This window comes from Chrysochloris asiatica, unplaced genomic scaffold, assembly GCF_000296735.1.
Source record: "Chrysochloris asiatica unplaced genomic scaffold, ChrAsi1.0 scaffold00154, whole genome shotgun sequence".
Taxonomy (NCBI): Eukaryota; Metazoa; Chordata; class Mammalia; order Afrosoricida; family Chrysochloridae; genus Chrysochloris; species Chrysochloris asiatica.
In genome coordinates, this window is record NW_006408672.1 from 590993 (window position 1) to 617088 (window position 26096).

General features: G+C 40.0%; 1 protein-coding gene across 1 annotated transcript in view; it reads left to right on the forward strand.

Annotated features, from left to right (window-relative positions):
- HSF2BP (heat shock transcription factor 2 binding protein) overlaps positions 1-26096 on the forward strand; it is a 324594-nt gene that overhangs the window by 139136 nt on the left and 159362 nt on the right. The window contains exon 7 of the mRNA XM_006870813.1: positions 20132-20235. Within this exon, the coding sequence (XP_006870875.1) occupies positions 20132-20235 (104 nt within the window). The remainder of the gene's footprint in view (positions 1-20131; positions 20236-26096) is intronic.

The window sequence follows — 26096 nt, forward strand, 5'->3', positions numbered from 1 at the left end:
CCTGCCATGGTGAAAGTTACCCTGGGCTCCTGGGTGGTGATCTGCGTTGGGCCAGACAGGCCAGGGCCTCCTCATAGGTCTTCTGCTGCTAGACCAATAATGTCGATTGAGGGGACGAGGGGGCCGGCGACCAGATGGCAGGTAGACACCAAGGGGCAGTCGAAACACTTCTGCTTGCATTTGGGGCAGGGCCTGGTGGGAGGTTTGGGATTTGGGCATTCTTTGGCCCAATGTCCATCCTGGTTGCACTGGAAGCAAGGTCCCGGAGGCTTTGCAGGTATTCCACTTACACGTGGTGGCAAGGTGGAGTTGATGGCCTGAGCTAATAACTGGTACTTTTTTACAGCCCTTGCGTCATCTCGACCATTGTAGGCTTTAAATGCAACAGCGAGAGCCTCTGCTTGAGGGGTTAGGGGACCCCTTTCTAGCCTCTTAAGCTTTATTTTGATGTCAGGGTAGCTGATAGGAAAAATGCACCATAATTAACCTTTGGCCATCGGCAGAGTCTGGATCGAGATTAGTATATTGCCGCAGGCCATCAGTAAGCCTCTGGAGAAATGCGGAAGGATTTTCATTCTTGTCTTGGATAATTTTACCAAGTTTGTCATAATTAACTGCCTACATGGCTGCCTTGCACAGCCCATGAAGTATACAATTAATATACCTATCTCGGTTGACAATACCTGCCTGGGTGTTATAGTTCCACCTGGGGTCCCTGTCAGGGACAGCTTCCGCTCCTGCTGGGTGATTGTTATTGGTGAGGTGTTCCTGGTGTGCATGAGCACTGGCCTGTTCCTGCATTCGCATACTCTCCCCAGAGGTTAAAGAGTTAGTTAAAACAACAAAAATAGTTGGTAAGACTGTGTTAGAAATTGAAACTGCTTAATAAAAGTTGCAGAATTTGAAGTAAAAGACCCAAGTCTGGATTGAATTAAAGCTAACTCTGCCATTGGAAAAGGGGTATGGACTCGGACAATTCCTTCTGCCCCAGCCACTTCCCGAAAGGGTGCTATTAAATGACTGGACTGAGAAAACTCAGGGTCCATTAACTTTCGAGATTTGGAACGAGTACAAGGTGGGGTAGGCGCATATGGAGGGGAAGCGGTGGGAGAAGAAGAAGAGGATGGTAAGGGGAGTTCCTGGGGATCTGGAGAAGGTGAGAGAGGGACCAAAGTGGGGGGTGGAGGTACATTTGGGGCTCTTTGATAGGGAGGGCGTTCATCAGCTGGATCAAATTGGCTGATGGAGTCAAGAGGGCAAGCAATGGAACAAAGAGAAGGTCGAAGGTAAGAAAAGCCTTGGATATACGGGATCTCTGACCATTTTCCCTGGCGCTCACAAAAATTAAATAGGTCTTGGATTAGACCTGATTCAAACGAGCCATTAGGCGGCCAGGATTTGGTTGTCTAATTTGTATTGAGGCCAAATTCGAGTAGATAGACTTATAAGATGCTTAGGTTCAAGGTCTAAGCCATCGAGGTTTCGGAGTAAACACCCTAAGGGGGAGTCTGCCGGTATGGAGGACCTGGAACCCATAGCAACCAGGAATAAGACAGCGAACAGTGCCTGGAACCTAAGACGTCTTTTGAGATTCAGACAGTGCTCGCACCTCAGACCTGGTCTGAGGTACAGAGACCCAGGCTCCCAGTGGAGGTGTCCCTGCCACAAGGAGGGAGTCTGTAAAAGGGGCCGCACCACCCTCTGAGGCATCCCTCCAGCGGGCAGGGGGCGGAACGGACAAGTCCCAGACTTGTTCCGGTGAGTTCCGAACTCACTATGGAAGACACAGAACCTGGTGCCCGGTCTTTGTCCCGGACGGAGTCTTATGTCCTGGTTACCAGGGTCCCAAATCTCCATACCCAGGGCATCCACAAAAGGGGACTTATCCGAGCCAGAGGGCTGAAGAATAGTCTGCCGGTGATGGGTGCTGAGAAGGCATCAGGGAAGATGATCATGGGCGCTGGGAGGGCATGTTGAAATGAGCGGGTTAGGGCGCCGGGAAATTTGGGGTCCTGGGCCTTCCGATGTTAAATCAGGGGCCTCAACCATCCCACTTCTGACACCAATGAAAGGGGAAAAACAACCCCGGTGCTGCTCATCAACCACACCTCACTCCAAATGGCCCATCTAGAGACTTTTATTCAGGTTGAGGAAGATAATCTCTGCCAGAGAGAGAAGGCAGGGGGCGGAAGTGAGGAGAGAAAGAAGGAAGAGAGAGTCAACGGGAAGGGAGGGGATTTATATAGGTTCAACAGGAAGGGAGTGGTCATTGCTAGGGTGATTTAGCTCTGGCCTATCAAAAGCCATGTTCTTTAAACTACGCGCCTTGTAGTTTAGGGTGGGGAAACAGACAAAATGGAGTTGGAGGGAGGGGAGAGGGAAGAACCGGAAGGTATTGTAACATTGTAACAGTAATAGTGGTTGTGAGGATGGCGCAGGATTGGGCAGTGTTTTGTTCCATTGTGCATAGGGTTGCTGTGAGTTGAAAATGACTTGATGGCACTTACCAACAACAATCGTCTGAACACCTGGGACATCTTGGAGTTAGATCTATTTGGCAGTTTCTTCTCTTGAGAATTTCATACATTTTCCTGGTTCTTTGTGTGTTGAATAATTTTGCATTGTATCCTGAACATTCTGAATATTAAGCTGAGAGATGTGGATCCTGTTAAAATCTTGTGAATAATGTTGGCTATTTTGATTTATTAGACAGCTAACCTGGTTAGGTTAGATTGGAAGTTCTTTCTTATTTTTTCTTGGAGGTGGTTTTAATGTCTGTTCAGTTTTTGAATCCTTTGTTGTTCTTCGTTGGGACGTGGGCTCTGATTTATATTACAGTTCACTTCTCCAGGCCTTTGTTATACTACTTTGGGTCTACTCTGTGCTTGTACAGTTCAGGGTGGAAGCCGGTTCCTTTGGAATCAGGAGATCCCTTATCTGACTCTTTTCTCTCTGGGATTACCATTATTTCTCTGACTCTCAGGAGGCTCTTCACCTGTTTCTCTGCTCAAACAGATGGACTGCTCTCAGTTTTAGCATCCTGTGCTGTTAAGTAGTTCTCATGACTGGGTACCACAGAACAAAGCAACTTGAGAAGTGAGAGATAAAAATAATGGGCATACCTTCAGCATTCCTTGGCCTTTAGGGTCCCTTTCCTAGTTCCTCTGTTTAGAGAGGGAGGGTTTTTCTTGGGTCTTAGGTACACACTGCTTGCTGCCTTCCCTGTAGTGGCAATGCTGCGCCTCCAATTGAACTGCTCTCAATTCAAGACTGAGGTAGAAACAACAAACTGAAAAAAACAGAAACCCATGTTCTACCCTACTCTTCCACTTATAGGGGCCCTTTTCTGGTCCCCTGCATCTGGTCAACTGTAGGTCAAAGCTAGGCCAGAACTTTTGTTCAATGTTGATTACAGTGATAAGGGCAGACTTTTTTGTCATGTTCTATAGGTTTAACTTTGAAGAAAACAAAAAACCCCAAAACTTTCCTAAAGTGGTTTTACCTGTTTTTCTTTATCCCTGAAGATTCAATTAGTAGTAACAGCTGTTTATATTCATTGCATAGGAGCCATGGTGTGATACATTGGGATAAATGTTGGACTGCTAACCAAAAGGCCAGCAGCTTGAACCTCCCAGCCACTCTATAGGTGGGACAGTCTGCTTCTGTAAAGATTTATAGCCACAGAAATCCTATGAACAGGTCTGCTGTGTCCTATAGGGTCACTATGTTGTTGTTAAGTGCCGTCAAGTCAGCGTCAACTCATAGCGACCCTGTATAGGATTTTGAGGAGCGGCTGGTAAACTTGAACAGCCAACCTTGCTGTTCAAACTGACCTTGCAGTCCAATGCATTAGCCCACAGTGCCACACCATGACTCCAGGGTCACTATGAGACCGTATCAACTCATTGGTAGTGGGAGACTTTAAATTCCAGAAAGGCTTAAATATCTTTCATTCTGTCTCTCATTTCTCATTCTGGTGTCCAGAACCTATAATAGCACCCACCATTACTGTATTGTTCCAAAGGGATGAGTGAATAAATTCACTTATTTTAATCTTTGCAATTTATTTAATCGTTGAAACAAGATTCAAAGTGTTTGAGAAGAGTTGTTGTTGGTTATGTGTCATGGAGTTGGTTTTGACTCATAGCGACCATATATAGGGTTTCCAAGGCTGTAAATTTTTACAGGAACAGAAAGCCTTATCTTTTTCCTGCAGAACCACTGGTAGTTTCAAACTGCTGACCATGAGATTAGCAGCCTGACTCATAACCACTATGCTATCAGAGCTATTACTGAAAGTTATTTATGTTAATTAGTAATGCAGTTATTACTTGGAGCCACAAAGCTGGGATTTCAACTGAATTATGTCTGACTTCAGTGTTCTACTTAATTTTTTTAAAAAACTTTTCATTGTGAATTGAGTGAATGTTTACAGCTAAGACTATCAGCTTTATGTCCAATAAATCATACACTTTGCTTCTTCTCAATGATTACGATCCCCTCCATGCAACTACAGTTATCCTACTTCCTCCCTGTGGATCCTATTTGCATTCCACCCACCTTCCTATCCCTTCTAAACTTTGTCTTTAGGAAAATGTTGCCCTTTTGATTTTTAATGATTGACCATCCCATGGTGAACATACATTGCTAGTGTTGTCCTCCTCTATAAACCTGTCTATCTATTGCTTGGCTGAAAATTGGGCCACAAGGTTGAGGGTGGTTGAGGGCCATAGTCTCAGATTCCTCCAGTCTCATTCTGACCAGTAAACTATAATCTGGACCCTCCAGTGTGATCTCTTTCAGGGCAGTAAGTATACGTAGCTGGGTACCGTCTAGTTCTTCTGGTCTCAGAGTCATGGAGACTGATGGTCTCATTTTCCATTAGTCTATTGGACTAGTTGATTCCAGGCCTCTGTAATTCTTATCACTCTTCTTTTCTTCCACGCATAGACCAATAGGTGCATCTTAGAATGTTGCTCTTGAAGGATTCTACTTCTTAACCAATAAACTCCTAAACTGTAGATTTACTGCATGGGTGGGCAACATCCCATATGCAGGCCATATAAGGCCCACAAAATCATTTGGTCTGGCCCTGCCAAGGCAACCACAGTTCCAGCCATCACATTGTTGTTAAGAGACATTGAATTAGTTCTGATCCATAGCGACCCTGTGGGGAGCAGAAAGCCTCATCTTTCTCCTGTGGAGCGTCTGGTAGTATCGAACTGCTGACCTTGAAGTTAGCAGCTCAACTCGTAACCACTACACTACCAGAGCTCCTTAGCCATCACTTTGGGGGTGAGTTAATTAAATGTTTGACCATTAAATATAGCAGGCTAAATTTTAAGTTGATAATTTTGTATGTCCCATGAATGATGTTATAAATTTTGTAAGAAAAAAGGTTCCTCACCCTGGATCTACTATAACCTGTCAGTGTTAGAAGTTGCCTAACTTCCAGAGATGAGATGAGAATTGGTATCATCAGCACAAAGTAGATGATGTGGAGGTCAGACACTTCCGCCCTCCAATTTTTTAAAAACCATTTCTAACTCTGGTGGCTGTTGGCTGTGTGCCTTGGAGTCGGTTCTGACTCATAGCAACCCTGTACATGGTTTCTGAGGCTGTAAATCTTTACGGGAGCAGAAAGCCTCATCTTTCTCCTGCGGAACAGCTGGCCGTTTCGAACTGCTGATCTTGTGTTTCCCAGCCCGATGTGTAACCACTACGCTACCAGAGCTCCTTTTTCTGACTCTAGCCATCCCAATAATGGCACTCTGTACTTCTCTGCTTGATTTGATAATTGGTTTCAGTGGCCACATAGAACTCACAGGCCATTGTTGTTGTTGTTGTTGTTGTTAAGTGCCGTCGAGTCGGTTTCGACCCATAGCGACCCTGTACAGGGTTTCTGAGGGTGTAAATCTTTACGGGAGTAGAAAGCCTGATCTTTCTCCCGCGGAGCAGCTGGTAGTTTCGAACCGCTGACCTTAAGGTTCGCAGCCATAATCGTGATTTATTGGGGAAGTAACAGGCTGTAACTGTGGATCAGTACCAACTAGAAAGTAACAGTATATAACTCAGGAGACAATATGTAGTTCTTAATCAAGATAGTTTCCACTTAGGATTGTTCTCAGCTTCTTCTTGGTCATGCCTGCAGACAGGCAGCCCTTCTTTAGACCTTTGCCTTGCTTGGGCAAGTGTTAGAGCTCTTTAGCTCTGCTGACAAGCACCTGAAAGCACCCCACACCATGAGCAAGCCTTCTGCTGCAAGTTGCTTAGCTCTTTCTCATTCTCTGGGTCAGCAAGCCCAATACACCAGTCTTACAACAGTCTTCTGTTTGTGTCATATTGCTGTCACCTTTTTCTCTGTCACTGGGTTCTAATGTGGTTACCACTATTTGTTCTGTTTGTGCTGTCACTAGTGTTACTTCTCTCTCCTGTGTCTAGGAGATTCTTAGCATAGGGATGTGCTTTATTCAGACTTTCCTTGATAGTAAAGTCCTGCCAAGCCTCCGTGCAGTTGGCTCTTATGTAAACCTATTTTCTTGTCAATTTCATAGTCCTCTCACTAGACCATAAGCTGACCAATATCCATGATAGGCCACAGTCATTTAATTTGCATAGTAGTTGACTAATTCCTACAAGATCACTTAATCTTCTTCCATAGCTTTATATATCCTGATTGCATAGTACAATAACTAATCCCTTTTAAGATTGTGGCCCAGCCAAGTTCCATCTGACATCAGCAATGGTACCCTTTTCTGAATCACCTTGAATTCCTGGCAACTCCCTGTCTATGTACTGCTGCAATTGTTTTTTAATCATCTTAAGTAAAATTTTATTTATATGTGATATTAATGATATTGTTAGATGATTTCCACATTCCACTGGGCCACTGTCTTTGCAATGGGCACAGATATGGGTCTCTTTCAATCAGTTGTCCAGGTAGCCCTCTTCCAAATTACTTGGCATAGGTAAGTGATGCCTCCAGCTCTGCATCAATTTGAAAGATTTCAGTTTGTATTCTGTCAATTCTTGGAGCTTTGTTTTTCACCAATGCCTTCAGTGCAGCTTGGACTTCTTTGCTCCGTATCATTGGTTCCTGATCATATGTTCCCAATTGCAATGGCTGAAAATTGACCAATTCTTTCTGTTGCAGCAACTCTGTATTCCTGTGTCATTCAATATTTTTCCCATGGAATTCTTCAATATTTCAAGTTGAGGTTAGAATTTCTTCTTCAGATCTTTTGCTTGAGAAATGTTGAGCATGTTCTTTCCTTTTGGTTTTCTAATTCTAGGGCCTTGCACTTTTCATTATAATATTTGACTTTCTCTTCTTGAGACACCTTTTAAAATGTTCTACTCTGCTTTTATTTCATCATTTCAAGAGCAAAATTTAGAATCTCTTCTGATATCCATTTTGGTCTTTTCTTTCTTTATTACCTTTTGGTTTCTTCATACATGGTGTACTTGATGTCAGCCACAGCTCTATTCGTCTTTGGTCATTAGTGTCTAAAGTATCAAATCTCTTCTTGTGGTGGTCTCTAAACCTGGTGGGATATACACAAGGTCATATTTTAGCTCTTGTGGAGTTGTTTTAATTTCTTCAGTTTCAGCCTTTTAACTTGAATATGAGCAGTTGATGGTATTTTCCACAGTCAGCCTTTGACCATATTTTCTCTGTTGTTTCTGAAGAAATTAAAACAAGTACAAGAGAGCCAAAATACGACCTTGAACATATCCACATGAATTTAGAGATCATCTGAAGGACAGATTTGATGCATTAGACATTAAAGATCGAAGACCAGAGAGTTGTGGGATGACATCAAGAGCATTATGCAGGAAGAAAACAAAAGGTCATTAAAAAGACAAGAAAGAAGGAAACTACCAAATGGATGTCAGAAGAGACTCTGACACTTGCCCTCCAGTGTCGAGATGCTAAAGCAAATGGAAGAAATGAGGTACAAGAACTGAACAGAAAATTTCAGAGGTCAGCTCGTAAAGATAAAGTCAAATTATAATGAAATGTGCAAAGACCTAGCGTTAGAAAACCAAAAGGGAAGAACATGCACAGCATTTCTTCAGCTGAGAGAACTGAAGAAAAAATTCAAACCTCGATTTGAAGTATTGAAGGATTCTATGGAAAAACACTGAATGATGCAGAAAGAATCAAAAGAAGATGGAAAGAATATACAGAATCATTGTACAAAAACAAAATGGTCTATGTTCAACCATTTCAAGAGGTAGCATATGATCAAGAGCCAATAATCCTGAAGGAAAAAAGTCCAAGGTGCATTGAAGGCATTGGCAAAGAACAAGGCACCAGGAATTGATGGAATGAAAATTGAAATCTTTCAACAAATGAATATGGCATTGGAGGCATTCACTCATCTGTGCCAAGAAATTTGGAAGAAAACTACCTGGTCAGCTGACTGGAAGAGATCCATACTTGTGCCCATTTTCAAGAGAGGTGACCCAACAGAATGTAGAAATCACCAGGTAATACCATTGATATCCCATGCAAGTAAAGTTAAAGATAATCCAAAAATGGCTGCAACCATACATTGACAGAGCACTTTCAGAGGTTCAAGCCAGATTCAGAAGAGGATGTATAACAAGGGATATCATTACTGATGTAAGAGGGTCTTGGCTGAAAGCAGAAAATACCAGAAATGTGTTTATTTGTGCTTTATTGACTATGTAAAGGCTTTTGATTGTGTGGATCATGAGAAGTTATGGACAACATTGTGGAGAATGAATATTCCACAACACTTCATTTTGCTCATGAGGAACCTGTACATAGGCCAAGAGGCAGTTGTTTGAACACAACAAGGGAACACTGAATGATTTAAAATTAGGAAAGTTGTGTGACAGGGTTGTATTCTTTCACCATATTTATCCAATCCGTATACTGAGCAAATAATATGAGAAGTTGGATTACATGAAGAAAAACGTGGCATCAGGTTTGGAGGAAGGCCCGTTACTAACCTGTGATATGCAGATGATACAACCTTGCTTGCTGAAAGCGAAGAGGACTTAAAATATTTCCTGATGAAGATCAAAGACCACAACCTTCAGTATGGGTTGCATTTCAATGTAAAGAAAACTAAAATCTTCTACACTGGACCAATGAACAACTACCATATAAAAGGAGAAACGATTGCAGATACCAAAGACTTCATTTTGACTGAATCAACCATCAACACTCATGGAAGCAGCAACCAGTCAAGAAATCAAATAACGGATTACATTAGGCAATTCTGCTGCACAAGACCTCTTGAAAGTGTTCAAGAGCAAAAGGTGTCAGTTTGAGAACTAAAGTGCGCCTGACCCAAGCCATGGTATTTTCAATAACGTGATATGCTTGTGAAAGCTGGACAGTGAATAAGGAAGACCTTAGAAGAATTGATGCATTTAAGTTATGGTGTTGAAGGAGAATATTGAAAGTACTAGGGACTGCTGAAAGAACCAACAGGTCTGTGTTGGAAGAAATATAGTCAGAGTGCTCCTTGGGAGCCATGATGGCCAGACTTCGTTTCGCATACTTCAGACATAGTATCTGGAGGAACCAGTCCCTGGAGTAGGATATCATGTTTGGTAAAGTGGAGGATCAGAGAAAAAGAGGAAGACCCCTAATGAGATGGATTGGCACAGTGGCATCAGTAATGGGCTCAGTTGTAGCAACGATTGTGAGGTAGGCTCAGGACTAGGCAGTGTTTCGTTCTGTTGTGCATAGGGTCATTATGAGTCAGTAGTGACTCGATGGCACTTAACAATTGTTTCTTTCCACTACTCATTTGTCAATTTGTTGTACTGTGGTGGCTTGCATATTGCTGTGATTCTCGAAGCTATGCCATGGGTATTTAAATACCAGCATGGTCACCCATGGTGGGCAGGTTCAGCTGAGCTTACAGATGAAGACAGACTAGGAAGAAGGAGAGACAAACTGCTTCTGAGTATTTAGTCACTAAAAACCATATGAATAGCAGTGGAATACTGTCAGCACCAGATTATTGAATATTGAAACATGATGAAAAACATGAGAATATTGTCAGATATAGTGCCAGAAGATGAGCCCCTCAGGTTGGAAGGCACTTAAAATTTGACTGGGGAAGATCTACCTCCTCAAAGTGGAGTTGTCCATAATGATATGAATGGAGTAAAGCCCTTAGGACCTTCATTTGCAGATGGGGCAGAACTCAAAATGAGGAGAAACAGTGTAAACATTCATTAATAACAGGAACATGGAATGTGTAAAGTATGAATGTAAGAAAAATGGAAATTGTCAAAAATTAAATAGAATGCATTGACATCAGTATCCTAGGAATTAGTGAGCTGAAATGGACTGGTCTTGGCTATTTTGAATCTGACAATCACATGGTTTACTATTCCAGAAATGACAAATTGGAGAGGAATGGCGTTGCATTCACCTTAAAAAAAAAAAAAAATTCAAGATCTGTCTTGAAGTACAAAGCTGTCTGTAATAGAATAATATACATACACCTACAAGGAAGACAAGTTAATATCACTATTATTCAAATTTATGCATCAACCACTAAAGCCAGTGATGATGATATTAAAGAATTCTACCAACTTCTTAGTCTGTAATTGATCAAGCATGCAATTAAGATGTATTGATAATAGAATGAGGGATATCATTGTTGACATCAGATGGATCTTGGCAGAAAGCAGAGAATTCAGAAAGATGCTTACCTGTACTTTATTGATTACTCAAAGGCTTTCAATTGTGTGGAACATAACAAGTTATGGACAGCATTACAAAGAAAGAGTATTCCAGAACATTTAATTGTGCTCATGAAGAACCTGTATATAGACTAAGAGGCAATTGTTCCAACAGAACAAGGAAACACTGAATGGTTTAAAATTAGGAAAGGTATGGGCCAGAGTTGTATTCTTTCACCATACTTATTTAATTTGCATGCTGAACAAATAATTTGAGAAGCTGTATTATATGAAGAAGAATGTGGCATCAGGATTTGAGGAAGACTCAGTAACAACTTGTGATATGCAGATGACACAGCCTTGCTTGCTGAAATTGAAGAAGACTTAAAATACTTACTGATGAACATGAAAGACCACAGCCTTTGGTATGGGTTGCACCTCAATTTAAATAAAACCAATGAATAAACCATTAAATAAAACCACTTGACCAATAAACAACATCCATATAAATGGAGAACAGATTGAAGTTGTCAAAACCAACTTCATTTTGCTCAAATCAACCATCAACACTCATGGAAGCAGCAGTCAAGAAATCAAACAACATTTTGCATTAGGCAAATCTGCTGTACACAACCTCTTCAAAGTGTTCAAGAGCAAAATTATCAGTTTGATCTCCAGATTCAAGCCATGGTATTTTCAATAACCTCATATGGATGTGAAAGTTGGACAGTGAATAATGAAGACTGTAGAATAATTAATGCATTTGAGTTATGGGGGTGGAGAAGAATAATAAAAGGTCCATGAACTGCCAAAAGAGCAAACATATTATCTGTGTTAATTTAAGTACAGTCAGAATGCTCCTCGGAAGCCATGATGGCCAGACTTTGTCTCTTATACTTCGGACATTATCAGGAGGGACTGGTCACTTTAGAAGGATAAAGTGAAGGGTTGGAGAAAAAGAGGAAGACCCCCAATGAGATAGATTTGCACAGTGGTGACAGTGATGGCCTCAAGTGTAGCAATGAGGTTGTCGCAGGACCTGGTAGTGTTTCGTTATGTTGTCTATAGGGTCACAATGAGTCAGTGCTGATTCAATAGCACTTAACAACAACAGCAATTGTTTCTTTCAGAAAATGTATTCATTTGGATTCTTGTGTATTCTATCTTATGAGGTTCATCTGTTTGGTTGTCATTTATGTTGTTGAAAAGTATTTGCAATGAATATGTCATTGGTTTTACCAAATTCTATCATGAGGTCTCATTTCTGTTTTTATGGCCATATTTTTCAACTACTAATGCTGTCTTTCTTTTTCTAACTTTCACATTCCAGCCACAAGTAATTATCAATGCATTTAGATTGCATGTTTGATCAATTTCAGAATGAAAAGTTGGTAGACTTCTTCAATTTCTTCCTCACTGGCTTTAGTGGTTGTTGTATAAATTTGAGTAATAGTGGTATTAACTCTTCTTCCTTGTAGATATATGGATGTTATACTATACAGACAACATTGTACTTCAAGACAAATCTTGAAATGTTCATTTTTGACCATGAATTCGATTCCATTCCTTTTCAGTTTGTCATTCCCAACATAGTAAACCATATGATTGTGTGATTCAAAATGGCCAATACCAGTCTGTTTTAGTTCACTAATGTCTACCATATCAATTGTTGTGTTCTATTTCAAATCTGACAAATTCCAATTTTCCTGGATTCATACTTCATATATTCCATGTTCAGATTTTTTAATGGATGTTTGAAGCTGTTTCTTCTCATTTTGAGTTGTGCTCCATCAGTAAATAAAGATCCTGAAGCTGTGCTCCATCCACAGAATTAAGGTCAACTCATCTCTGAGGAGGCAGCTCTTCCCCAGTTGTATTGTGAGTGCCTTCCAACCTGAGGGTTTCATCTTCTCGCACTGTGTTAAACAATGTCTCCCTGCTTTTTGTAAAGTGTTTAGTGGTTTACTCTACAGAAGAGGTAGAACTGCTAGTAGTTATTTAATTAAGAAAAGAGAATAACAGCAACCATAAAGTTATGTCCTGCCGGAAGGAGACTGATAGTGCCTTGAATAAAGTTTCTTCCTAAGAGTGTAGAAATTACACCTATATGTGCTTGTGGTCTGAAGTGATACTCTTCTCTTTTGGGAACACTGGATTGGACACTTCATTAAATTCTAGTTAAGGTGTTGATTTTTACTTATAAATACTGCATGTGAGTAGCCTGTAGTGACTCTTTAAGTGGGTTATATTAGTGAATAGCTTTTGGGTATGTGTAAACATGGAAACCACTTATGATTTTGGTTCATTTGTAGCCTTTTAGGAGGCTGGGGATCCTCATTTGAGGGTTGAGGACTGCTACTGTACAAGTGTTGGTGTTGCTTGGTCCTCTTTAGTTGAAGCATTGCCCTTGACCTGACATTGCCCCTGGAAATAGAAGGAAAAGAAGCCTTTTGCCTATGCATATTTTATTCTGCTAAGACTCTCATTCCCTGGGGGTTGGCTTCACAGACAGGTGGGGAGGCAGGAATGTAGGAGGATGGGTAGATATGTAGAGAGAAGTGAGGATTTTCATACTTATTTGATGGAAAAGGGTAAAATCTAATGAACAATAGTAATGATAGAGTAACTCCTACAGATAATAAAATCTAGACAAAATATAGAAATGAGCTCTTAGCTTTCAGAATAATTGTTCCTTGGTAAGTAATCTGTCTTGTCTTTCCGGCTCATTGGTGTTTTACAGTTTGACTATGTTGTTGTGTACTGATTTGTATTTACTTTTTATCTTTCTTGAGTTTGTTGGTATGTGTGCTTCCTGAATTTGAAGGGTTTTATTTCCTCATTTCTGAAAAAGTCTCAGTCATTATCTTTTTGAAATTTTTTTTTTCGCCTCCATTTTCTCTAGTCTGTTTGTTTGTTCTACCTTGACTGTCAGTTTGTTGTAGTGTGTTGTCTTGTGTGTTGCTGTGATTCTGGAAGCTATACCATCAGCATTTAAATGTCAGCAGGGTAACCCATGGCAGACAGATTTCAGCTGAGCTTCCATACTAAGACTAGGAAAAAGAAGAGACGAACTACTTCCAAATAGTTGTTGTTAGGTGCCATCAAGAAAGTACCAACTCATAGTGACTCTATGCACAACAGAACGAAACACTGCCTGGTCCTGGGCCAACTTCACAATTGCTACCACTTGCCAATCCATCTTGCTGGGGGTCTTCCTCTTTTTCTCTGACCATCCACCTTACCAAACATGATATCCTTCTCCAGCGACTGGCCCCTCCTGACAATAGTCTGAAGTATGAGAGACAAAGTTTGGCCATCCTGGTCTCCAAGGAGCACTCTGGCTACATTTCTTCCAACACAGATCTGTTGGTTCTTTTGGCAGCTCATGGTACTTTTAATATTATCCTCCAACTCAAAGCAACAATTCTTCTGTGGTCTTCCTTATTCACTGTCCAGCTTTCACATGCATATGAGGTTATTGAAAATACCATGGCTCCGGTCAGGTGCACCGTAGTCCTCAAGCGGGCATCTTGGCCCTTCAATATTTTAAAAAGGTCTTGTGCAGCAGATTGGCTAATGCAGTACATTGTTTGATTTTTTGACTGCTGCTTGTATGATTGTTGGTAGTTGATCCAAGAAGAATGAAGTTCTTGATAACTTCAATCTTTTTTCCGTTGATAAGAATGTTGTTTATTCATCCAGTGGTGAGGATTTTTTTATTTCTTTACATTGAGATGCAATCCATACCAAAGGCTGTGCTTTTTGATCTTCATCAGTAAGTACTTTAAGTCCTTTTCACTTTCAGCAAACAATGTTGTATCATTGGCATATTGCAGGTTGTTAATGAGTCTTCTTCCAACCTGATGCCATGTTTTTTTTCATATAACCTAGCTTCTCAGATTATTTGCTCAGCATATAAGTTGAATAAGTATGGTGAAAGAATATAACCCTGTCGCACACTTTTCTTAATTTGAAACCTTTCAGCATTCCCATGTTCTGTTCAAACAAATGCCTCTTGGTCCATGTACAGATTCCTCATGAGCACAATGAAGTGTTCTGGAATACTCATACTTTGCAATGTTGTCCATACACCTTGGATTTCTTCCTTCAGTATCATTGGCTCTTGATCATATGCTACCTCTTGAAATGGTTGAACATCAACCATTTCCTTTTGGTACTGTGTATTCCTTCCATCTTCTTTTGATGCTTTCTGCATCATTCAATAATTTGCCCAGAGACCTTCAATAACGAAAGTCAAGGCTTGAATATTATCTTCAGTTCCCGCAGCTTGAGAAATGCTGAGCATGTTCTTCTCTTTTGGTTTTCAGACTCCAGATTTTTGCACATTTCGTTGTAATATTTGACTTTGTCTTCTCAAGCTGACCTTTGAAATTTTCTGTTCAGCTCTTGTAGTTCCTCCATTCTTCCATTTGCTTTAGCATCTATATACTGGAGAGCAAGTTTCACTGCTGACATCCATTTTGATCTTTTCCTTCTTGTCTTCTTAATGACTTTTTGCTTTCTTCATGTATGATGTTCTTGATGTCATCCCACAATTCTTCTGGTCTTCAGTCTTTAGTGTTTAACGTGTCAAATCTGCCCTTCAGATGATCTCTAAATTCATATGGGATATATTCAAGGTCATATTTTTGCTCTCGTGGACTTGTTTTCATTTTTTTCAGCCAAGTATGAAATTGAGCCAAGCCTGTAATTATTAAATATGAGTCTAGGAAAACTGTAAGCTGTCAAAAATGAAACACAATGCACAAACATCTGCATCCTAGGTATTAGTGAGCTGAAATGGACTGGTATTGGCTATTTTGAATCTGACAATTACAAGGTTTACTCTATCGGGAATGACAAACTGAAGAGGAATGGCATTGCCTTCATCATCAAAAAACATTTCAAGATCTATGAAGTCCAGTTTTGTCTTTTGTAGGATAATATACATATGCCTACAAGGAAAATCAGTTAGTACAACTATTACTCAAATTTATGCACCAACCACTAAAGCCAGTGAGGATGAACTTGAAGAACTCTGCCAACTTCTTCAGTCTGAAATTAATACAGTCAGGATGTATTGATAATTACTGATGATTGGAAGACAAGGTTGGAAACAAAGAAGAAGGATCAGTAGTTGGAAATATGGCTCTTGTGATAGAAATAATGCTGGAGATTGCAAGACAGCATTTTGCAAGGCCAACTAAAACAAGGCCAGAGGCACACTGTGGAACAAACCATCAATTGCTTAGTAGTTTAGGCTGAAGCTGAAGTAAATTAAAACAAGTCTACAATAACCAAAATATAACCTTGACAATATCTCACCTGAATTTAGAGATCATCTGGTGAAAGATTTGATGCATCAGACAGTAAAGACTAAAGGCCAGAAGAGTTGTGGGATGAGATCAAGAACATCACACAGGAAGAAAGCAGTCGGTCATTAAGAAGACAAGAAAGAAGAAAAACACCAAAATGGATGTCAGAAGAGACTCAGAAACTTGCTCTCCAGCTACAGATATTAAACAAATGGAAGAAATGAGGATGTAAAAGAGCCAAATAGAAAAATTTGAAGGGCAGCTTGAGAAGACAAAGTCATATATTATAATGAAATGTGCAAAGACCTTCAATGAACTAGAATACTAAAAAGAAAGAATATACTCAGCATTTCTCAAGCTTAGGGACTCAAGAAAAAAATAAAACCTCGATTTGCCATATTGAAGGATCCTATGGACAAAGTATTGCATGATACAGGAAGCATTAAAAGAAGATGGAAGGAATACATAGAGTCATTGTACCAAAAAGAAATGTTCACTGTTCAACCATTTCAAGAGGTAGCATATGATCAAGAGCAATGACACGAAGGAAGAAGTCCAAGGTGTAGTAAAGGCACTGGCAAAGAAGAAGGCTTCCATAATTGATGCAATTCAAATAGAAATCTTTCAACAAACTGACGAAGCATTGGCGGCTCTCACTTATATATACCAAGATGTTTGCAGGGCAGTTACTTGGTCAACGGACTAGAAGAGATCCATATATGTGCCTATTCCCAAGATAGGTGACCTAATGGAATGTGGAAATCATTAGACAATATCATTAATATTGCATGTAAGCTACATTTTGCTAAGGCTAGTTCAAAAACAGCTGCAACAGTACATTGACAGAAAACTTCCAGAGGTTCAAGTCAGATTCAAACGAGGATGTGGAATGAGGATTAACATTGCTGACATCAGATGGATCTTGGCTGAAAGCAGAGAATACTCGGAAATTGTTTACCTGTTCTTTATCGACTATGCAAAGGCTTTTGATTTGTTCATGACAAGCTATGGACAACATTGTGGAAAATGAGTATATTCCAGAACACTTAATTGTGCTCAGGAGGAACCTGTACATAGACCAAGAGACAGTCATTCAAACAGAACAATGGAACACTGAATTTTTAAAATCAGGAAAGGTGTGTACCAGGATTGTATTTCTTTATGCAATCTTTATGCTAAACAAATAATTTGAGAAGCTGTATTATATGAAGAAGAACTTGGTATTAGGGTATGAGGAAGACTCATTAACAACCTGTGATATGCTGGTGATACAACCTTGCTTGCTGAAAGTGAAGAGGACTTAAAATACTTACTGATGAAGATCAAAGACCACACCCTTCCATATGCATTGAACCTCAATAAATAACATGAAGATAAATGGAGAAAAAAATTGAAGCTGTCAAAGACTTCATTTTGCTGGGATCAGTCATTAATACTCATAGAAGCAGCAGTCAAGAAATCAAATGAATTATTGCATTAAACAGATCTTTAAAGTGTTCAAGTGTAAAGATATCAGTGTGAGGACTAAAGTATGTCTGACCTAAGCCATGGTCATTTCAGTAACCTCATATCCATGTGAATGTTGGACAGTGTATAAAGAAGACCATAGAAGAATTGATGCAATTGAGTTATGGTGTTGGAGGAGATTATTAAAAGTACCATGGACTGCCAAAAGCACAAAGAAACCTGTGTTGGAAGAAGTACAGCCAGAATGCGCTTTAGAAGCCAGGATGGCCAGATGTCATCTTTCATACCTCAGACATATTATCAGGAAGGACCAGTTCCTGGAGAAAGACGTCATTCTCTGTAAAGTGGAGGATCAGCGAAAAAGTGTAAGACCCCCAATGAGATGGACTGGCACAGTGGCAGCAGCAATTGGCTCAAGCTTAGCAACAATTGTGAGGTTGGTGCAGTACAGGCATTGTTTCTTTCTGTTGTGCATAGGGCCACAATGAGTCAGTACTGACTCGATGGCACCTAACAACAGTAACAACAACTTTCTTTCATTAGGGAATGCTAATCACAAGAATGTTGAACTTTCTCACTTTAGCCTTCATGTTTATATCCTCTTACATGTTCTTTGATCTGTTTTTCTCTCTTTTCTTTAATCATTATAGTTTTTAGTTCTAATTTATGTTTAGTATTTCTCCTTTCCATCTAAGTACCCCTTTTGTTGTTTTTGTTATTAAGTGCCGTTGAGTCAGTCCAGACTCATAACAACCCTGCATGTGGTTTCTGGTGGGTTTGAACTGTTGACCTTGCAGTTAGCAGTTAGTGCTTATACTACAGTGCCATACCAGGACTCTTGATGACTTTAACAAACAGAAATTTATTTCTCACCGTTCAGGAGACTGGAAGTCCGAATTCAGAGTACCAGTGCTAGGGAAAGCCTTTCTCTCTCTGTGTTTCAAGGTTCTTGGTTGCAGGGACTTTGGGTCTAAAGGATGCTCTCTGCTTTTCTTTCTTGGTTTTAGGAGGCCCCTCTAATCTCTGTTTGCTTATTTAGTCCTTCTTATATCTCAAAAGAGAGTGACTCAAAATAAAACCTAATTCTGGTACTTGTATCCTGCCCCATGAACATAACCATCCCTAATCCTGCCTCATTAGCATCGTAGAGGTGAGAATTTATAACACACAGGATGATGACAACAGACCACAAATGGGAGGATAATACTGAAAATAGTGACCAGCCAAGTTGACACATATTTTGAGGGGGACACAATTCAGTTCATATCACCCAATCATTTATAATACTCAGTAGGTCCTTGGTCATGTTTTTAATTTCCTTTTTAGCAATTTACATTTATTAAACATGCTGCTTACTACTTTGTAGCTGTTAACTCTAGTATCTGATAGTCTTTTTGTCCTACTTCTCTCATTGGTCTTTGTACCATACTTTTTTCACTGCTGTGTTTGTGATTTATATTTTGAGCTCACATTGTTAATGTTATATTTGTGGAAATTAATTAAAAATCAGGTTGAGATTATTTTCCTTTAAGAGAATATATGTGTTTACTTTAGCCAGGCATCTGGAGAACTACTATCCCAGATCTCTTTATATTAATCATAAATTAAAAGTTTAACTCATCCATTTAATTTTGAATCATTTTTTATTAAATGAATATTTTATATATACAGTGTCTGGCTTGTGGCCTTTAGGTGGTGGTGGTTATGTGCAGTGGAGTTGGTTCTGACTCCTAGTGACCCTGTACAGGGTTTCCGAGGCTATAAATCTTTACAGGAGCAGAAAGCCTCATTTTTCTCCCGCGGAACAGCTGGTAGTTTCCAACTGCTGACCTTAAGGTTCACAGCCGGATCTGTAACCACTACGCTACCAGAGCTCCTTTAGCTTGTACTAAAAAGTGTGAATTCATCCCAGGCTTGAAATAGGCAAGATTAAAAAATTTTGTTTCTAAGTCTACTCTTTGCTGGCTTTCAGGGGTCTGTGATCTGAATTCGATCAGGTATGGATGGCCTGACCTGGCACCCAGACATTGTATATGTAAAATACTCATTTAATAAAATACGATTCAAATTTAAATGGATGAGTTAAACATTTAAAGTATGCTTATGAATTGAAGCTCCTTCTATGTAAATCGTAATAAGTGGGATGAATCAGTAAGTGTGATTTGTGAAGTTTCATGTGGAATTCTCTTTGCATTTGCTTATCTTGACTTTGTATGTGTTGCTAAGAAGGACCGGTCCCTGGAGAAGGACATTGTGCTTGGTAAAGCAGAAGGTCAGCAAAAATGAGAATGACTCTCAGTGAGACAGACTGACACAGTGACTGCAGTAATGGGATCAAACGTCATAACAATTTCCAACATGGTGCAGGACCAGGCAGTGTTTCATTCTGTTGCACACAGGGTTGCTCTGAGTTGTAACCGACTTGACAACACGTAACAACAACAATAGTGAAAGGTAGTGTTACGTGATGTTAGTGCTAAAGCTTCCCATTTTCCTGTAGCTTTAGACAGATAAGACTTCACATACCTTATACCTGTCATCCAGATTGTAGAATCAGACATCTGAAATGGAAAGAAACTCCTACTTACAGTAAGGCCCTATTAACTCTGAGACATATTATAATGAAATGTGGGTGGGCCAACCTTTCAATACCATTTCCTTTTGCATTTCAGACTAATGCTGATGTCTTTGTACAATGTGAGCATCAATTTGAAAGGCTTAAAGTACATCAGTGAGAGTCCAGGATTCATCCCTTTACTATGGTGGCTTCTGAGTGGTAAGTGGGGTTTATGTGTGCAGCTCTACATGTAACTTATATGCCTGCTACTCTGGAGTCAAAGTGAGTTTGAGACTAGGTTAATATTGGGATTGATCATCCCAAGATGTAGTAATTTCTTTTTTAAAAATGGTCATAAGTAATAGCAAACTCAGTGGTTCTGAAAGTTATTTCTAGTTTTGTTTCTGAAGTATTGCTTTCTATTTGGTTATAATTTTCTTGTGATTCTATGTTATTAAACTGACGATAAATGTCATTGGCTTATTCATTTTCCTGCAAACAGTACAGTACTCTGTGTGGTGTATTTAACTTTACATGTATCAGGCAAAGGAAAAGTCCCATTGTTAAAGAATTTGGGTAAAAAGACATCAGAGAGGTACTGCAACTCTGAATACAATATATGTAAATGTATATACAGGAGCTCTGGTGGTGCAGTAGGTTAAGCATTGAGCTGCTAACCACAAGGTTCAAATCCACCAGGTGCTCTGAGGGAGAAAGATGAGACTGCGCTGTAAAGATTTACAGTTTTAGAAACCCTATGGAGCACTCCTACTTGATCCTCCAGAGTTGCTGTGAGTTGGAACTGAACCAACAGCAATGAATATACACACATGCACACATATATCAAAAACAAATCATTTAGAAATCGTCTGAGAAACAAATTTGATGTGTTAGATCGAAGACCGGAAGAGTTGTGGGATGACATCAATAGCATATGCAGGAAGAAAGCAAAAGGTCGTTAAGAAGACAAGAAAGAAGGATAAGAGCAGCTAAAGCAAATGGAAGAAATGAGGACATACAGGAGCTGAACAGAACATTTCAAAAGTCAGCTCCAGAAGACAAAGTCAGGCATTATAACATTCTCACAACCATTATAAACTAAAATTTTGACCCAGTTGGTTTTAAATTTTTGTCACTATGTATTTATTATCTCACTTAAATATGCATAAAAAGACTTTTTTATTTTCATAATTCAACTTAATCTCTATTTTTGAGATTCAGTTCCACTAGGTGATGGATTCTTATTTTTGTACATAGCTTTATTAAAATTTAATTGATACGCAATATACTGTACATAAGGAGCTCTGGTAGCATAGTGGTTACGAATCGGGCTGCTAACCTCAGGGTCATCAGTTTGAAACTACCAGTTGTTCCGCAGAAGAAAGATGAGGCTTTCAGCTCCCATAATGATTGACAGCCTTGGAAATCCTGTATAGTGTCGCTATGAGTTGGAACCGACTCCACGGCACATAACAGCAACAACAACAATATACTGTACATATTTAAAGTGAACAATTTGGTAAGTTTTACATTTCCTATGCACCTGTGAAACCATGGCCACAAACAAGCATGAACCTACCCATCACCCGAAAGGCTTCCTCATGCTCCTCTGTGCTCCCTCCATGTTCCCCTCCTCGATTTCCAGACACCCACCAATGTTTCTGCATTATAGGTTAGCTTTCATTTTCTCAAACTCTATATAAATGGAAATCAGGTATTTTCTGTTCTTTTTGCCTACCTTGTTTCACTGAACATACTTATTTTGAGATCCATCTGTGCTATCATTTGTATCAGTAGTTTATTACTAAGTAGTAGTTTTATTACTAAGCAGGACTCCATTATGTAGATAGGCATCAGTAGGTTTGCTTATTCAGCTGTTGATGAACAATTGAGTTGTGTCCAGGTTTGGGCTCTTGTAAATAAAGCTGCTCAAGTTCGTGTCTTTTCTATGGACATGTATTTTCATTTTTTTGGGTAAATACGTGGGAGTAGAATGACTAGATCATGTGATAGGTGTGTGTTTAGATTTATGAAATTGCCAAACATTTCCAAAGTGGTTGTACTGTTGTACTCTTTTACATCCTTACCAACAGTATATTAGAGTTCCAATTGCTGCATATTCTTGCCAGTACTTGCTTTGGTCATTCTCTGTAATTCTATACATCCAGTAGGCATATATTGTTGTTTACTTGCCATTAAATCAATTCTAACTCAAGGTGACCCTATATGTGCAGAGTAGGACTGTGTTCCATAGGGTTTTCATGGCTTTGACCTCTCAGAGGCAGATCGTCAGGCCTTTCAAGGTGCCTGTGGGTAGGAGTCCTGGTGTGGCAACATAGGATAGACACTCGACCTCAAGGTTGGTTTGAACTGCTATGTCAGCGGTTTAAACTCACCAGCAGCTCCTCAGAAACCCTAAACAGGGTTGCTATGAGTTGGAACCGACTTCTTGGGACTTAGCAACAACAATGGATAGGTTCGAACTGCCATCCTTCTGACTAGTAACCAACCTTTTGATTGTAGTAAAGTGCTTGATCATTTATGCTACTTAGGAGCTCCAATAGGCATGTAGTTGTACCTCATAGTAGTTTTAATTTGCATATCTGTTATGATTAATGGTGAGTTTCTTCCCATGTGATTATTGACATCTATTTATCTTCTTTGGTGAAGTGTCTGTTCATATCTTTTTAAAAAATTAGTTTGTTTTGTTAGGATTGAGAATTGAGTGTTCTTGATATATTCTAAAAGGAACTATGGTAGTGCAGTGGTTAAGTGCTTGGCTGCTAACCAAAAGGTCAGCAGTATGAGCACACCAGCTCCATGGGAGAAATATGTGGCATTTCACTTCTGTAAAGATTTCAACCTTGGAAATCCTATGGGCCAATTCTACTCTGTCCTATAGGACTGTATGATGCCTGTGATGGTTAATGTTATTTGTCAACTTGTCTAGGTTATAATTCTCAGTGGTTTGGCAGACGTTGTAATAATGTAATATAGTGTAACCCTACTCCATTTTGTGATCTGATGTGAGCAGTCAATCAATTAAAAAGCCTATCAGTTGAAAGCCAATTTCCTTGGGGTTATGTGACCTATGTCTAACATATATGGATGTTCTGGCAAAGTTTGCTGTCTCTTGATCCCACATCTGACTCGTCATCTTCTGACCTCTGGTTTTTGGCCATGAATAGAAGGCTGCTGTCTGAACTGTCCGCTGGGTTTGCCAGTTCCTGCAACCATGTGGTCTAGGAGAAACCTCCAGCCTGATGCCTGACTCATGGATTTGGGACTTGACACCTTCCACAATGTGTGAGCCATTTCCTTGAAAAAAATGTCTTTGTGGTGCTTTGGGTTAATGCACTGGACTGCAATGTCGGACTGCAAAGTCAGCAGTTCAAGCTCACCAGCCATTCCTCAGAAACTCTATACAGGGTCGCTATGAGTCGGAACCGACTCCACAGCACTTAACAACAACAAGAGCAACATATCTTCATTGGAGTCCTGATGTGGTGCTGTAGGATAAGCACTGGGCTGCAAGGTCAAACGTTCAAACCCATCAACTGCTCCTCAGAAACCCTCTATAGTGTTGCTATGAGGTGTGATTGACTGGATGGCATTCAACAACAATATCTTCATTTTTTTTGTTCCTCTAAAGAACTTAACGTAAGACAATGGTAATGGGTTTACAATATTCTGGTATCAAATCCTTTGTAAGATATATGATTTTCAAATGTTTCTTTCACTTTGTGGCTTGTCTTTTTATTTTCTTTAAGAGAGCCTTTTGAAGAACAGAATTTCTTAATTTTTATAATGTTCATCTTTTTTTTTTTTTTTTTTAAATTGTACTTTTGGTGTAGACAGTTTTACCCAACTCAAGGTAACACAGACTTTCTAGTGTGGTTTCCTCTAAAAGCTTTAGTTTTCAGCTTTGCATTCAGGCCCATAATCCATTTTGAGCTGATATTGGTATACAGTAAGAGGTCTGAATCCAAGTTAACATTTTTGCATAAGGCTCTTCAGTTGATCTGGTTCCAGTAATAATTTCTGTATTATTATGCCAATACTATATAATAAATATTGATAGCTTCATAATAAGCTGAAGTTCTCCTACTTTGCTCTTTTTCAAACTTGTTTTGGCTTTTTAAAGTTCTTTCCATTTCTATAAGAATTTGAGAATCAGCTTGATAATTTGTCCTAAGAAAACAGCCTATTGAGATTGTGTTGAAGCAACAGTTCAGTGTAGGGGAGAATTGACATTTTAACAGTATGTATGTGTGTGTCTGTCTGAATTTTCCATGTAGACAGGTTATGCCTCAAACTTCCAGGTAGCCATAGGAATCAGACATATATACGCATAGGCATCAACCATTTTATGGTGCTGTGTTCATCTGTGATTGAGCTGGGTACACAAGGCATTTATGCAGTATTGGCAAAGTGAAACCATTATTGTTCTTTTTATAGAAAGCAAACACTAAATGATAACAACAGATTTTTAGAACTACTTACCCTTCCCTAAATTATAATGTCCATTCTTACATCACTGGGCAGGCATTCCATGGGTCAGGTGAGATGCTATCTATGTCTGTATCATTGCTGTTTCCAGCTACCACCATGTTACTCAGGGGCCTGCATGGCTCCAGAGGCTTCTCCCTTGCTGCTGGGCATTGCTGGCTTCTACTGCTGGCTCCCACCACTACCTGAACCCCTGTTGCCTGGGGTTGTGTGCGTGTGTGTTGAGGGGTGGGGGACGTGCAACCCCTGAACAGGGTATACTCAGGCCTCTTTTTCCCTACATAAGCAAGTTAACAGATCTTTCAGCTCTGTTGGCAAACTTCCTGTCCAAAGACAGCTGCTTCTACTCTGCTATAGGGTCTGAGGCAGCCCCTCAGGCCTCTACCCTACAGGGGCAAGTGTTACATCTCTTTTGGCACTGCGAACAAGCCTACTGCCAAGAGGCACTCAGCTCTTGCTTTGTTGGCTGACAAGTCCACTGTAGCTGCCTCACTCCATGGGCCAGGAAGCGCACCTCTGCTAAGCCCATTGCCTCTCACTGTCCCATGCCATCTTCAGTGTTTGCTCTTTCTTCTGGGCCCAGGAATCCAGGGTTCTTGGTCCAAGGGACATGCGGTGCTTCAGACTCTTCTTGATAATAAGGCCACCCTGAGACTCTGTGGGATTGCCCTTATATAAGCATACTTTTAGTCAGTTTCAAGGCCTGGTCTTCCCACTGGGACCACAAACTGATCATCTTATTCCTCAATAGACCGTAAGTCACTCAATTTGCATAGTCCCAGTCTGATTTTGTGAGCATTACAAGACCATGGCTAGAAAGGCCTTATAAAAGCAGTTCACTGCATCATATTAACATTATTGAGTTTTTGAATCCATGAAAATAGTGTATATTATCATATACTTGGGACTCATGATGTGGTGCTATGGGTTAGTATGCTGGACTTGGACTGCAAAGTCAGTTTGAACCTCAAGATTGGTGGTTCAAGCTCATCAACCACTACTCAGAAATCCTATACAGGGACACTATGGGTAGGAACCAAACTTGATGGCACACAACAACAACAACTATATTCTTAGACATTGTTAGGAGACAGATGTCTCATATATTTCTTCATGTCTTCTGAGCAGAGGCACTGACTGCTTTTTTTCCTGGTTGTGGAAAGCAAACACAGTGGCTCCATACAATAAACACTGGACTGTGAACCATAAGGTCAGTGATTCGAGCCCACCAGTCACTCTGTAGGAGAAACATGAAGCTTTCTGTTCCTGCCAAGATTTTAAAGCCTTGGGAACCCTATACAGCGTTGCAATGAGTTGGAATCAGCTCGATGACACTTGACACCACCAACAGCGTATTTTCAAATATGTCTGTATAGTGAACACTGTCAGAAGACAGAGATACCCTCTCCCTCCAGAGTTCAAGGAAAGTTTGTTTACTCATGTGCAATAAAGATAATGTTTCTCTCTAGGATCGAGATTAGGTAGGCTTACTACTCATTAGAAAATACTTTATAATGAGCTTGGGGTTCCTCTACTATAACACCCTGAGTTCCTGGGCCCAGAAGAAAGAG